Genomic DNA, 15133 nt, shown 5'->3' on the forward strand with positions numbered 1-15133 from the left:
GCTGGCCGGCATATGCCAAGGCAGAATGTTAAAAGTGACCTTTTTGTCTGACTGCCATGGTGTCAGAAACACTTAGATGTTTGAGCAGACACTTGCAAACTGCCAGCTTGAGTCGTTTGGCTTACGTCACATTGTATCTGATGGTACCTGATGTTGTTGGTATCAGAAGTATATGAGCGTGGTATCTGGCTGATACCTGCTACAGTGCAAGTATTGATACATCACTACTAAAGACTTATGCTTAAGTGCTTGGATTGTGTTTCAAAGAGAAACATAGTCATGGCTGTACAGTGTAGCATTGGTGGAAAACACACAAAACACATCACAGTGACATTTGTGTTAAAGAACTTCATTTCTCTGTCCATGTTTTGACAAGTCCTAACGCTCATGGTTGTTGCTGTCAATTACTATTCCTATTACTTGACATGTGCAGTATCAAACAACAGGTCCCAACTGCCCAAGCCATTTCATTAGGCTTGCTGACAGTGAAGCACATTAAGTTGTAGTCTTTATGGTAGTACCAGTACTCTTGAACAAATGTAATGCCATATTTATAACCAGCAACGATTTAGGATTTTACCATTCTGAAAATAGCAAGCCAGCCAAAAGACGTGTTTGTCCTCAGAAGCTGCTCCTACTATCTTGGCTATCTTTAGGTGATAAACTTCCCACAGTTGAAAGACCATTGTTTAATATATTTTTTATATTTACATGTATTTTTATATTTATTAACATTTTTTTTTATAAGCGGTATTATGGAAATTTTTCTCAGTGCTATAATACTTTTATTTGTGCTAAAGCGCTTGCAACACCAATGCTACCTGCTCACAAAGTTTACATATAGCCCTTTATATAGTGAAAACCACCCAGTGAAAAGCTGCATCAAGGCAAAGTGTGGCTAATTTAAAAAATTGAAGAAGAGGATTTATTGTTATTTATTTTTTCTTTTATTTTTTTATTACTTTTTAATCACTGCATACTTTCATTGGTTTGGTGTTTTCACTATTAATTTAAATGTGGAACACATTTGTGAGTAGAAAATAGGAAAAAAAATAGGTGACTAGATGTGTCTGAACTTTTGACTGGTACTGTATATGAGTGCTTTTTTGTGATGAAGGAATAGAATGCTTTACCCGGTCTAAATCCATCAGTAAATATATTTATCAAGCCAAGGCAATGCAGATATGCTTTATCTGTAGCTGCAGTGAGGGCTATGTGAAGGCCCCATTTATTATTCTATATCTAACATTATCAGTCACTGAAGCACAAATGTGGATAGTACAGATCAATAGATATGATGCCCTGTGTCGTTGGTCTGTGACAGAGGTGCCTTTAGGGAGACTTATTGTCTGTGTATCAGCTTTTTCATCATCGAATATGACAGTTGTCCTGTCTCTGCATATTTGCGCGTGCATGTGTGTGTGTGTTTTTGTGTAGAGCTTGAAACGCAGCTTGGAGCAGGCTCGCGTGGAGGTCTCTCAGGAGGATGACAAGGCTCTGCAGCTGCTCCACGACATCCGCGAGCAGAGCAACAAGCTGCAAGAGATTAAAGAGCAGGTGGAGTGTGCTATTACACAACATCATTACACAACTTCATCATACAGCCTCACGCAAAATTGATTGCACAGTATCACATCTGGATGATATATCACCGGCCAATATATTGTGCACTAATAAATGGAAATTTTTATTTTTCGCCTGATATTGAATTTATAGGTGATAATCACAACCGCGAAAATTACGCCATTGATAGTATATTTCAAGCACACCACTCCAATTCCAGAAAGAGAATTTCACAAGATTCTTTGGACAAGTCTTCCAACGTTACGTTCACTTACTGGTGTCTACAGCTTTTTATAGACATGTATGCTAAACGTTTAGATGAAGTAATGTAAAACTTTAATTAAATTAATTAATTTAAAATTACATTTTTTAACCCACAGCAAGGTTAATCATTGGTTATTGTACCAGCACAGAAATGCTATATTGGCACATCCCTCACAGCCAGAGCACAGGCTCACACAACATCATAACAGCCTCACACAACTTCAAAACACATCATAACACAGCCTTACTGAATTTCATTACACAACATCAAAGCACCATCTTCCGCAACCTCAAAACACACCACAAAACAGCCTCACACAACCTCATTATACACCATCATAACACAGCACAATAACAGTGTCCCACAACCCCAAAGCACATCATAACACAGCCTCCCACAACCTCATTACACAGCATCATAACACAGCTTCACGCAGCATAATAACACATTATAACACAGCCTTCCACAACCTGAAAACACATCACACAACCTCGTTACTTAAGCAATAGAACACGAGAGGGAGTGTGTTATTGCGAAATAACATCACGGCTGTAATTTGGTCTTCGGCGAGTGCTCGCGATAACTCACAACCTCTTATGTTTATTTTTTATTTATTTAACTGTTTATACAACATATACAAATAAAGTAGTAAATAAATAAATTGCGATGTGAATGTGGCACTTAATATGTTATAATGTTAGCAATTCCTTCTGCCAAATTATAGTTCCTTATCAAGCAGCTTGTCGCTACGTCAGAGTAACGAGCTCCGCTCACTTGCTGCACAGCCAGCAGTTTCGCTCTCCAGCTCCTTACACTAAATTCCGAAACTGTCATTGCCACTGAGCCATCTTTTCAGTCGGCAAAAACCTGGAATTAGCCAGAAATTAACCGAATACCGTTCGTCAAATGTGTAGTCTCATCTTCAGAGTCTGACCAAATCGGACTGAGCCATAAAACTGCCACAATATCAAGTTTAGTTCAGTTTTGTCATTTTTTGCTAGATCAATATTAATGTTGTTTTATTCCGGCCAGTCTGTAAAGCATTTTACAGCCCATTTTGTTTGCCGAATGGTATTCGGTTCTTTTCTGGCTAATTCCATGTTGTTTAGGTGTTGTTCTGTCACAGCTGCCGACTGAAAAGCTTGCTCAGTCGTAATGACAGTTTGGGAATTTAGTGTAGTCTCATCTTCAGAGTCGGACCAAATTGGCTGTAGGTCAAATGTAATCTTAAAAGAATCCATTTTCTGTTTGTGCGCAAAGTATGAAGTAAAAAATGTTCAAATGGCTTGAGCGTCTCCTACAGCTGTCAAAGTTGTTGCTTAGCAACAGCGTCTCAGCGGAGTGATAGTGTTTGTGGAAAAAAACGTGATGTTATGGCGACAGCATAACACATCATAACACAGCTTCCCACGACCTCAAAACACATCATAACACAGCCTCACACAACCTCAAAACACAACCTCACACAACCTTATTACACATCATTGCAGCCTAAAACAGTGTTATTACATAGCAAAACAGCCTCACACAACCTCAAAACACTTCAAAACAGTCTCATGCCAACCTCAAAACACTTCAAAACACAGTCTCATGCCAACCTCAAAACACTTCAAAACACAGTCTCATGCCAACCTCAAAACACTTCAAAACACAGCTTGACTCAACCTTAAACATTATAACACAGCCTCCCACAACATCATAACACAATCTCTTTACACATCATAGCACAACCTCACATAACCTCTTATGCATCATAACAGCCTCACCACAAACATGCGCACACACACAAACACAAACACACACACACACAGAAACTCAAGCACACATACACAGAATTTTCAGTGTGTTGGCATGCTTGTGTGAACAGGACCATTTGAAGGACAAAGAAGCAAAACCTATACTCAGCCCAGATATTCTCTCTTGCATTATATGATTAATGGAGAAGAGCAGGTTCTGGAGCAAGCTCAATGATGCCTGCAGCTTCTAGTTGGCATTCAGTACACACACACAGACACACACACACACAAACACATACACACACAAACACACACAGACATGCTGTCTTTGTAGGTAGGATTTGTTCAGGTTGGGCACTTCATCAACTTCTGAAGAAAGTTCTCTTGCATTTGCCCTCTTTTTCATGTTAATATTGTGAGCATATGAGTCACAAAGAGGTGCTTTAATTTTTTTAGCTTAATGAAGGTAAATGGAGTCGTGACTGTCTTTCAATGCAGCACACTGCAATGGAGACAGAACAAGGAGAAGTGGAAGTGTTAAGTAAAGGAAGAGTTTTAACTGAATTTGTGCAGACGAGCGTGAACTCAGAAGGAGGGAAAAACAGGGGAGAAGGTTTGGGAGAAGAGGAAATAACAGAATGACTCATTTCTGTGTGTGCTTGCGCACAGAGACGAGGCTCATCTCCACGGAAACAGCAGCTGTAAGTGATTAGGAAGCTCTTGGGTTGGTAGCAAAATTCTGTTCAGCATCTTGATGCAGAGTGTTTTTTTCCTTCTGCACAGAAATACACGCCGTATACCAACACACACACACACACACTCTCTCATGCTGTGACCACCACGTCTTATAGCAACACCCAGCTCGGCTGTTAAGGCTGGGCTATGCAATGCCGGTACGTAGCTGAGCCCAATATTAGCTGTCTCTGTGATGTCAGAGTGCAACATTCAGGTTAAATAAATGTTTTAACCCATGAGATTTACATTTGCTGCTGTGAGACTGCAACAAAGGCAAATGATGTAAGTCTTACTGTAAACTAGTATTTCTTAACCGAACAGTGAGACATGTATGCAGCTTAATTCTTTTGCAGTTTAGTAAGGCTTATTGTGACGTGTTATGAGCTAATTTTTTCGTCATGCACTGTAAATGTAGTATCATTTGAGGTCAGTGGCTCAGAAAAAAAATGTGTGTTTTTGGTTCATGCTTTATAAATATGCCTAATAAATCGGTAGGCTGTTAAACAAAAAAAAAACAAAACGAATAAAGGACCAGCTGCAGAACCCTGTATTGAATTAAGACGTGTATAATTTTATAAAAAGTTGTACAATTTTAATGTGAAAATTAAAATTTCTGATGCACTCTGAGATATAGGATAATTCAGAATATTGGATTTAGCAACTATGCAAGTACGAGTCATGCTATAAACTATTTTGATTTTGGGATTTGCCTTATTTGTTAAACAGCTTTTGCTTTTATGGCTGAAAGGTCAGTCTGTTCGGAATTTTGACATATTCGAGACATCATATCCGCACTTATGGTAAATCATTTGTTCTATCTGCTACAAGACCTGTACTGGCCCACGAGGCTTCATGTTGGTGTCCTGTGCTTGGACCCCAAATATTGCTGCTTGCGATGCAATTTGTAGACAGTTCCTTAGCTCTCTATGGTTACAACGATCCACAAAAATCAATGTTTCCTTTGAGTTTTAAAAAGGAATTAATTTGAACCTAATTAAAATATAAAACTATTGAAGAGAAAAGTCATATATGCCTGGAATGAAACCAGCTTTACCGCTCTCAAGGCGTTATTTTTATGTTTCGGTACAAACTGTTAACTAATGTTAATGTTAGCTCATTTCCAGTTGGAGATTTAACATTAAAATCTGGCAAGTTGCTGTTAATAAAATTTACATTTATAATCATTCAAACTGTAGATTTTAATGTAGCAACAAATGAGAATGAAAAAGCAGGTTGAAATAAATAAATAAGTACCACGATTCAAGTATCTTTGGAAAAATGCTGTGTAAAATATAAATAAATGTAAATAAAAACAGAATGCAATGATTTGCAAATCTCATAGACCCATATTTTATTCACAATAGAACATAGAACACATATCAGGTGTTGAAAGTGAGACATTTTACCATTTCATGAAAAAAATATTAACTTATTTAGAACTTGTTGGCGGCAACGCATCTCAAAAAAGTCGGGACAGGGATTTGCAAATCATTGCATTCTGTTTTTATTTACATTTATTTATATTTTACACAGCATCCGAACTTTTTTGGAATTGGAGTTGTGTTTAGAACTAGGACCTGCAGCATTTTTCCAAAGATTTTTCATTCTCATTTGTTGCTACATAAAAATGTACACTTTGAATGATTATGCACATATTTGTGGAAAATGTATTTGGTTTTGGTGGCTGTTTGCTCCCAGTGTTTATTAGCATGTTAGACTAGCAGCTCCAGTTTGAAACTAAAGAAACAAAATTTGGACACCAAAATATATTTTAGTGAATTCACTCAATATTAGTTAAGTAGAAAATCATGTAAATGAGATTGTTTGCCAAGCTACTGCTTTAAAAATCTTTAAATTTACACCATTCAAGTGAGTGGTGTATTATTATTCAAAACTGAGCATTTCATTGTTATTGATTACTGTCATTATTTCTGTAACTGTAATGGAATAAAGTTACCTTTTTAACTTTGTGAATATGCAACACTGTTAAATGTATTCCGTTACATGTATCCCATTATGTATTCCGTTAATCCGTTGCTGAGGTGCCACCAATATTGAGTGGCTTCTTTGTTCTACTGTTCCAAGCAGACAACTCTATGTGAAATCTGTTTAATTCTGAGAATCTGAACGGATTCTTCCTCATATGCTAGTCTTTATACAGACCACCACACTAGCAGGCACCACTCGGTGATATCAGTTGTTGGAATTTTTAGTGCAGTGGGATTCCCATCTGTCTCACATATACAGTATCCCCAATTGTGCTTAGGTGGTTTCATTAGCTTGTGTCCTGCTAAAACCTCCTCATCATTAGCTGGTAACGGCTGCTGTACGGAAATCAGAACTCAAATTACAGTCACTCCACAATAGACAACACAGATTTAGTGATAACAGCACACATTGTGGTCCTTATGGAAAAGGTGCTGCATGTGTCCTTTCAGGAGCCCATTCCACGAGCAATTAAATGACTAATTAGCCGTTTCATGTGAGGGACCCGTTTAGAAAGATGATGATTGATGGTTTAGAAAGGAGGAGAGCACTCTGTCATGTCCACACATTAACTTTTATCAGCATACGAAATGAAATAATGCCTTTAGCGTCACGGTGGTACCATCTTGTGGGCTGAGGTCTTTAGGGAGCTTCTTTGTGTCCGTCCTGTCTTAGTTCGGTCAGTCCACGCTACCCCCGCAATCAATAGCAGTCTGCTTCAGTCTACAGTGCTCTCCCTCAGACAATCATTAGGCCCCTCCTTACATATTGATCTTTGGCCCACTGTCTAAATGTAGCCGTAAGGTGATAGCTTAGAGAAAATTATGCTTAATCCAAATGTAGTTCACCAAGAGTGTTTCTTTAGTTTTGCGCTGGAGCTATGAGGCTAATGTAGCTGACAAGTAATGAAAGCTTATATCCCAAAAAAGTTCACTGCATAGCTAAAACATTAGCAGTGGCTTGAATTTGCTACATTTTTGTCAATTTTTATCTGTTTGAGATCATTTAAAGGAATAGTTTGGTTGATGTGGTTGGTTTGATATATTCGATTTTCTGCTCACCTCAGATGTAGTCAATCAGCCAAGACACGTTTGGTGTCCAAATTTTGCTTATTTAGTTTAGCGAGGAAGCTACAAGATTAACATTGCTAGCAAAAACTAGAACATTAACAGACTTGTTGATGTGATTTAGGATATAGTGTGACTTACTGTGAACTAGAAAAAATACATGCGCGTCACACAGGCATATGGATGGTAGTACATTGGCAGTTTCTGTTGTTTCTATTTATAAGCACTTATTTGGTTTGAATAATATAGATTAACGGCTATGTATAGAAAGGACAACACAACAACGGCATCTGTATTCCCTACATGACATCTGTCTACTTGAAGGGGCAGAGTCTGTTGCCTGCTGTGTTTAACTATACTGTTACATTTTATTATTTTTTTTTGGTCGTTCACAGCAAGTCATTAATGATCCTTGATAAAGACATTGATGTAGTTTGATCTTGTTGAGAGAGGTTTTGGGGATGTATTTACAGAAAAGATTTGGGTGACTATTTACCCTTAGTGTTTGCAAGAAACCTTAGCTTCATCCAGTGCAAAACTAAACTGTGGACACCAAACATGTCTTGGCTGATCAACGTCATTTGAGGTAATTGAGAAAAAAGTAAATTTGTAAATTTGTTTCTTTTTGATTCCACTTCTTTAACACTGTTTGATGCTGTGATGATGCAGGCATGCAAGTGCTAAATGGTGCAGCTTTCTCTACTTTTACTCATTAGTCTTGTAGCTTCAGTGCAAAACCAAGGAAGCAAGCTTCAGACAACAAGCAAGTCTATGTCAAGCATACATTTTGCCTACATTTGAGGGAGGGGGGGAATTGTGTAGATGTGATTTTTCACTGAACTATCACTTTGAGCTGGAGCATCTTTAAGTCGGCCAGGTTTGGGGCATGTGCAGGCGTACATACAAGCATGAGTCGTGCTCTCGCTGTAATTCTCTTCATGTGATCGCACGGAAATAGAGGACACCTTTAAAAGGAGCCATATTTTCCACACTCTCCTTAATGCTGCAGTCATCGTTTTACAGCCCTCTGTTTATCAGCCCTCAAGCCTTTTTAAATGTAATGCATTTTTAATGGGACCGTTGTGGCCTGTGGTTGGCAGGCCGATGAGACACACACACGCGCACACACACACACACACACACACACACAATTCCCTGCGGTTGTTCTCACCTCTTGCACTCCTAGCCATTGCAGTAGCAGTAGCAGATAGAAATCTCTGAATTACAGTCATTTGGCTTGACTGTGGTTCTTTAGGAAATGTGTGGTTCAGCGTTATTTTGTATCTAAAAATCCTGAATACACAAATGAGACTGGAGAGTTGAAAATAGTCAATACAAATAATACATACTAGCACAAGAAGTATGTATTATGTTTGAAAATGAATATTTAAGCCTTCATTGAATGTCTTTATAATATTCTAATTAGAGATGGCACCATACCGCTTTATCATGATCTTTATTTATAAAATAGATTTTGCATTTGGGCTCTAAACATTGAGCTGCACCTTCTTTTTGAACCTGTGTCTGTGTGTGTGTGTGTGTGGCATAAATTTGTAAAGAAGTATGAGTAAAAACTCAAAGCCCAAAATCAGCTGATTCTGATCTGTGACTGATTGATTCTGATCTGTGACTGATCTTTCGACCCTTCACTGATACCCGCTGATACCAATTTGCCATCTCTAATTATAATCTTTTTAGCATTCTACAATCAATGCAATTGATTCGCCACCTTCAGATCGAAGCATGTTTACACCCCACGGTAGCAGCAGTAGCGGTACACCTACGATCCCTTCAGAACTGAACGCACTGCGCTTCTTTAATTAAAAAGAGAGTGACGTTAAGAGTGTGTGAGTCTGACGGTGGGCTGTGCACTGGGCTGGCAGGCCGGATGAGGATTTGCAGGCAGCACTGAGAGTAATGGGGCTGCGGGGAGCTTTGATTTAGACGGTAAAATGCCAGAGGTAAGCCTGGGGGAACAATAGTGTTGCTGGATTTGGGCATTGGTGGCTGAGTGCTCACAGTGAGTTACTTGGGGTTACTGCATTGTTGTGTTTTGCGGTGACATTTTGGTCCGTCCTGTGTCGGCTAGGTGCTGTTCACTGTGCCTTAATGCCTCGTATGGAAACTGGCAGCCTTTTCTTTTTCCCCTCTTCTGTTCCTGCTCTCCATCTCCTCCCTCGTATATCATCATGCCATCCATCATTAATCCTGCCTTTATCTATCTTCTCTGCTTCTTCCTCTCTCTCTTCCTCTCTTTCTCTTTCTCTTCCCTTATCTCTTGCACTTGCTTGCTATATGTTCTTACCACGTCTCATTATATTTGTTATATTTTTGCCACCAAGATTTCTCTTATCAATAGAGAATACTTTAAAATACCACTTTTTCTTTTCTGATACTGATATTGAAACCTTGAATATTGTTCAATTCAATGTCTTCTTTAAAAAGCTTTTAAACCTTTAATGATATGGTACTTTGTCAAGGCAAGGAGATATTCATGCACTGTGGAAGCAGGGAACTGTAGACCTCTGAAATCTTATGTCATTCTGTAGTTGCTATCATGCCTATATTAGGAACTCTGGGTAATCGCTGCTTTTGCACCCTGTGGTAAACAAAGAGGTTCCACGTTTTGTCTTGCATACATTTTTCCACTGAATGTCACTGGATCTTCTGAATTACAAGGTCGTTTGCGATTGAAATATGAGCATTTCTACATCCACACTAATAGCAAGCTACCACTCCTGTACATAGAAATGATGTCGCTTGAAAGTAAGTTTACTGAGCTTCAACATTATTATATAATAACACCAGCTGCTCCAAGTGTACTCTACTACTGCTAAAGCAACCAGATCACTACATTTGACAAAGCTTGCTAATTTGTTTAGGGTATTTTGACGAGGTTGCCGGTCCCACTAAAAGAATGCCAGCATGCTAAAAGAATTCTCTCTAGGCAGACAGTTGAAGGTAGTAAATACTTACTTGCAAAAGGGATAAAAATTAAGCTTTTTTATTTATTTAATTTTGGTCTTTTTTATTGAAGCACTTCAATTAAAGCCTCTGTCAACATGCTTTCAAATGTTTAAAAGTTTGTTTTAATAGAAAAACAGAAAAACACTTACCAGTGTTATATTACAGAAATATATATAAATTTAAAACAGTTAAATTCATTGTTGATAGATTCTCCAAAAATTAGAAGTTGCTGCCTGTTCTGAGAACTGTGTGGGTGTGTCGGAACACACAGTGATTAACAGTGATGGAAACGTAAACAGCCCGATACCAGTGGCGAGCGACACCGCCAGTGATGCCAGAGATGGCACAAGCAGCAAGCAGGATCAGTGTAGTTCAGTTCTGTCTCAAACAAAAGCCCCATGCATGAAAATAGTTCACAGCACCAAACAGTTTACTTTCCATCAGTTTCTGAATGGTGAGTAAAAAGTGCAAAATGGAGAACAGGTTGTCTAATGGTCTGAGGTCACATAGGCTCCCGTTTGAGAGGCAGTTGTAGCTTGCATTGGCACCCAGCGTCTTTGGAAACTTTCCCAATTTGTGGGAGTCACACTTTGAGCTAATGTATCATTTTACTCCTACAGTTAAAGTGGGCCACTAGCTATCGCGCTCTCGTAAATGAAGTTGATTGCTAAAAGTAGCATCTTGCAGCAGGTGATTAATGCAGGTAAGAAGCAGCATCTAGGTACACTACAAACAACAGCGTAATAAACCTTCGCAACATACACTGTTAACACATAGCCTACTTGCTCTTAGTTTTGGCTAAGACTCAGAACAGTTTCGGTGTGTAGTAGAGGCTGAGACTGGCATGAAGGAAGAGAGGGAATGGCTCCATCAATAAGAAGGAGGTCCTGTGCAAATTTGAGTTTTATTTTGTTAAAATTTTGGAGCTGATATTCGGCAAAATTATGGGCTGAGTTATGGGCTTAATGTGCCTTGATGCATGATTGTAATAATGCTAACTAGTTTCAATAGCAGTTGCTCAGTCGCAAAGAGGCTGAATGCGCTGGAGAGGAAGAGGAACACGGGTAGAAAAAACCAATAGCATTCTTTCTCTGCCAGTTTATAGTAAATATATCTCAAAACCTGTGGATACTTGTTAGAAGAAAAAAAATGAAAATGAGTTAACAGGGTGGGGTGCGTTTATACTTGTAGTTTGAGTCTCTTTGTCCAGACCAAAACAGTAAATGATACATTGTTGCATTTTAGTTTCTGGTTTGCTTTGCATTCACACTGACATTTAACAGTGGACCAAAAGATGTAAACAAAAGTCACTACAGATTTGATGACATACAATAACTGCTATAATGCCCACTGAACTTTCTGAAACATGCTGCTCTCTGTTCTGTCTGGGCTCGTTGGTTTTATGTATGTCTTGTTTTATCTGTCTTGTAATTTTTCACCAAACTCCCTGCAGTACTGTAGTTTTGCACAACGCAGGGTGAAGTCAGCCTCGAGTGGCTCACTGCTTTAACAAAATTGACAAAATTACAAAACCTTGGCGCCTTAATACATAATGTAATTTATGTGTGCAGTCAAAGGTGTATATTGAGTATTTTATAATGGCTTTAAATTGAAACTATCCATTCTAGATTTACAGATTCAGAGTTTATAAAGAAATGATAATACACATACACATGTCAAAACAGCAATAGAAACTTGTCTTTGCCACATACCAAAGAAGTTACGTAGTTAGGAGACAATGGTTCCTTGTCTTTGGTCCATTTAGATGTCTTTGATTTTGTTACATTTTCTGCTGATATTGGCCAGATACTGATAACTGGTACACACAGACATGTAGACTCCGTGTCTACATGACGCAGTGTGTGAGGTGAGTGTGTGTCTGTAGGGGTTCTCAGCAGGGAAGGTGTTTAGTGTGTGATTGATGTGTCATCTATCAGCCAGACTCCTTCCCTCCTCCAGTCTTTCACTCTTTTTTCCTCTCTCTCCGTCATTCTATCTCTAATCTCTCCGTCTGCATGCTTTTTTCTCCCCTCCTCTGCCTACCTCAGCTGTCAGTCACCACTCTTCTTTTTCTCTTTCCTTCCACTTCTCTCTCACTCTCTCTCTTTCTTTTTCTTTTATCTTCCTTCCCTCTTTCTCCTACCCAGGGATAGACAGATAAAAATTTGCACTGGCCACTTGGGCTGCCAGGCCAATGAATCTTGTGGACCACAGTAATAGAAACAAATTTATCGTAAATGGACTGTTGTACCAAATTAGCTCAAACTGCAGTCTCATGGTGTAAAAAAAAAAAAATTAAAAATGAAGTATTCACACGTTAGATATTTACAAGCTTTATGTAATGATCTTTTTAAACCCAAGGGATTAATAGAGAGGGTAATAAGCTAAATATATGCAAAATCATCATTTCTGCTGGGAGATCTCAAACCCTTACCCTTAAATTTCAACTTGTGAGGCACATCTGCTGTGTGGTATTTTCCAGAGAGAAGATACCACAGCTTGCCCTCTTGTTTTCTATGGCCTGACGCTTCAGAGGTTCAGGAATTCATGTGGTTAAAATTTATCTAGATGAATTTAACTTGACGCTAACGCTAAGCAAATTTTCTTTTTGCATTCTTGTGCCTTTCGTATTCAAGTGAATCAGCATTTGTGCCAGGCAGCTTGTGTTAAATGTGGTAGCAGCTTTATTCCGAAGCTTTTTTTGCACCTGTTTCGTTTACTGAAGTCCAAATCAGAGTTTGGGTTTTTGAGACATAGTATCTTTTTTGTTCGGTTGGTTTGACACTGCAGTGGCAGAAGTGCACCAAATTACACACGTGAGTGCAAGTAATTTTAGTCTCACATTTGCCACCAATTGAGCCAAAAAAACTGTCCTTGCATGAAAATAGAGACTCGTAACGTCTACTTGTACCACAGTAAAAGCAACAATAATAAACTTTACTTGATAAATGCTTCTAATTGATTGGTTTGTCAATTAGAAAGTTATCAGGTCACTGATAAACATACATATCGTGATCTAAGTGTCAAAATTAAAATCGTTGCTTTGCTGTTATTTTATTGTTCGTCCACCTTTATTAGCAGGTCATGCTGTAAGAGCGATATGAGCCTCTGTAAGTCAGCGATTAAGATAGGCAGATTATGTAGACAGTACAGTGCTGATATCCTGCTGAAAAAGCAGAAAAGCATTGGAAGCGAATCAAGACCTGCATCTTTTGCCGGACCATGGTCCAGGTGTTCACACCTGTTAAAACAGACCAAACAAAAAGATTGACAGGTCCGTGCTAAACTAGGCAGGTGTGAAAGCACCCTTAAACTTACTGTATGATACATCCAATTCAGTATCTCTTATACACTATACTCAGGAAGGTATACAAAGATATAATTTATGATGCTTATATTATTATACAACTGTGCAAGCAAAACCCAGTAGTCCTTTCAGTAATTTATTGTGAAGGAAATAGCCAACGACAGTAAACATCATTTAAAAGACATGTTACTGTTCCTGCCTTTAAAGAAAGCATAGCAGTTATGCTGATTAAAATGAAACTTGGAGACTTGGACTAGCTGCCCACTCCCACTCTACACTGAAGTTTTCATGGACTCCTAACTACTACTACTACTACTACTACTACTACTATTAATACTAGTAGTATAATAATTTTGTAGGTAGTTTGACCAGAGGAGGATGGGTCCCCCCATGTGAGCCTTGGTTCCTCCCAAGGTTTCTTCCTCAGCTCTGAGGGAGTTTTTCCTTGCCACTGTCGCCCCTGGCTTGCTCACTTGGAGGATTTACATTTCATGTTAAAACTTTGTCTTTAATGGATTTCTGTGAAGCTGCTTTGTGACAACATCAGTTGTAAAAAGCGCTACACAAATAAATTTGACTTGACTTGACTAATATTTGAATAATAATACTTTTATGCATTACTTTGTACCTTGTTACCCCCAACACTGGTAAAGTAGTAAATATAGTTTATTAATTTTTTTATTAGTGCTGTCAAGTCGATTGTGACTCGTGGAGACATATGGAAAGTGTTTCTCTAGAATATCCTGTCTTCTTTCTGGGTCTTTAAGCTTTTCAATGGCTGGTATATGATTCCTCTGATTGTATCCATCCTTCTTGTTGCAACCTTTCCAACTTTCACGTCAATGAAGAACCTCAGAGAAGACCATAGCTTTAACACTTTCGATTTTTTTGTTTAAAAAGACAAATTGCTGCATTTGAAAATCCTCTCAAGCTCCTTCACCATGTTCTGCCGAGTGCCAATCTGTGTCTTATTTCTTGAGTGCTAGACCCTTCGTTGTTAGTAACTGGTCCAAGTAGGCAAAAGCTGTGCACCATTTCCACATCTATTCCATCAAAGTTATCGATCTTCAATGTTGTCATAATCTTAGTTTTATATATACTTAAATTGAGTTGCAATTCCATCTTTTTATTCTGTGACTTTCCTCATAAGAGGCATCAGGTCTTACTATAAATGGATGACAACAGTATATCTTTATAATTTGAAACTTCTTGTTGCTCCCAAAAATTCAACAGTCTTGTCTAATTTATAATATTTTGATATTATTTAAGTTCTATTATTTAAGAAAATATCAGTAATAATTAATGACGAGTGATATCAGACCTTTGGCCAGTAGTGTATATGATTCCCAATCAAAGCCATAATCAAGCCGAGGCTTGTGACATTTACAGGTAACTCTGGGTGAACACATTCACTCATTTTTCTGACTCTAAAATCTCTGGAAATGTTTTCCCGCCGCCTCCCAGATCAATCCTGACATTTTAATCCCCACGTACTTCACGCTGGCTG

General features: G+C 38.5%; 1 protein-coding gene across 1 annotated transcript in view; it reads left to right on the forward strand.

The window, feature by feature from the left end:
* cita (citron rho-interacting serine/threonine kinase a) overlaps positions 1-15133 on the forward strand; it is a 155375-nt gene that overhangs the window by 61712 nt on the left and 78530 nt on the right. Inside the window, exon 13 of the mRNA XM_036580388.1 lies at positions 1438-1557. Coding sequence (XP_036436281.1) covers positions 1438-1557 — 120 coding nt within the window. The remainder of the gene's footprint in view (positions 1-1437; positions 1558-15133) is intronic.

Source organism: Colossoma macropomum, unplaced genomic scaffold (genome assembly GCF_904425465.1).
Source record: "Colossoma macropomum unplaced genomic scaffold, Colossoma_macropomum, whole genome shotgun sequence".
NCBI classification, from domain to species: domain Eukaryota; kingdom Metazoa; phylum Chordata; class Actinopteri; order Characiformes; family Serrasalmidae; genus Colossoma; species Colossoma macropomum.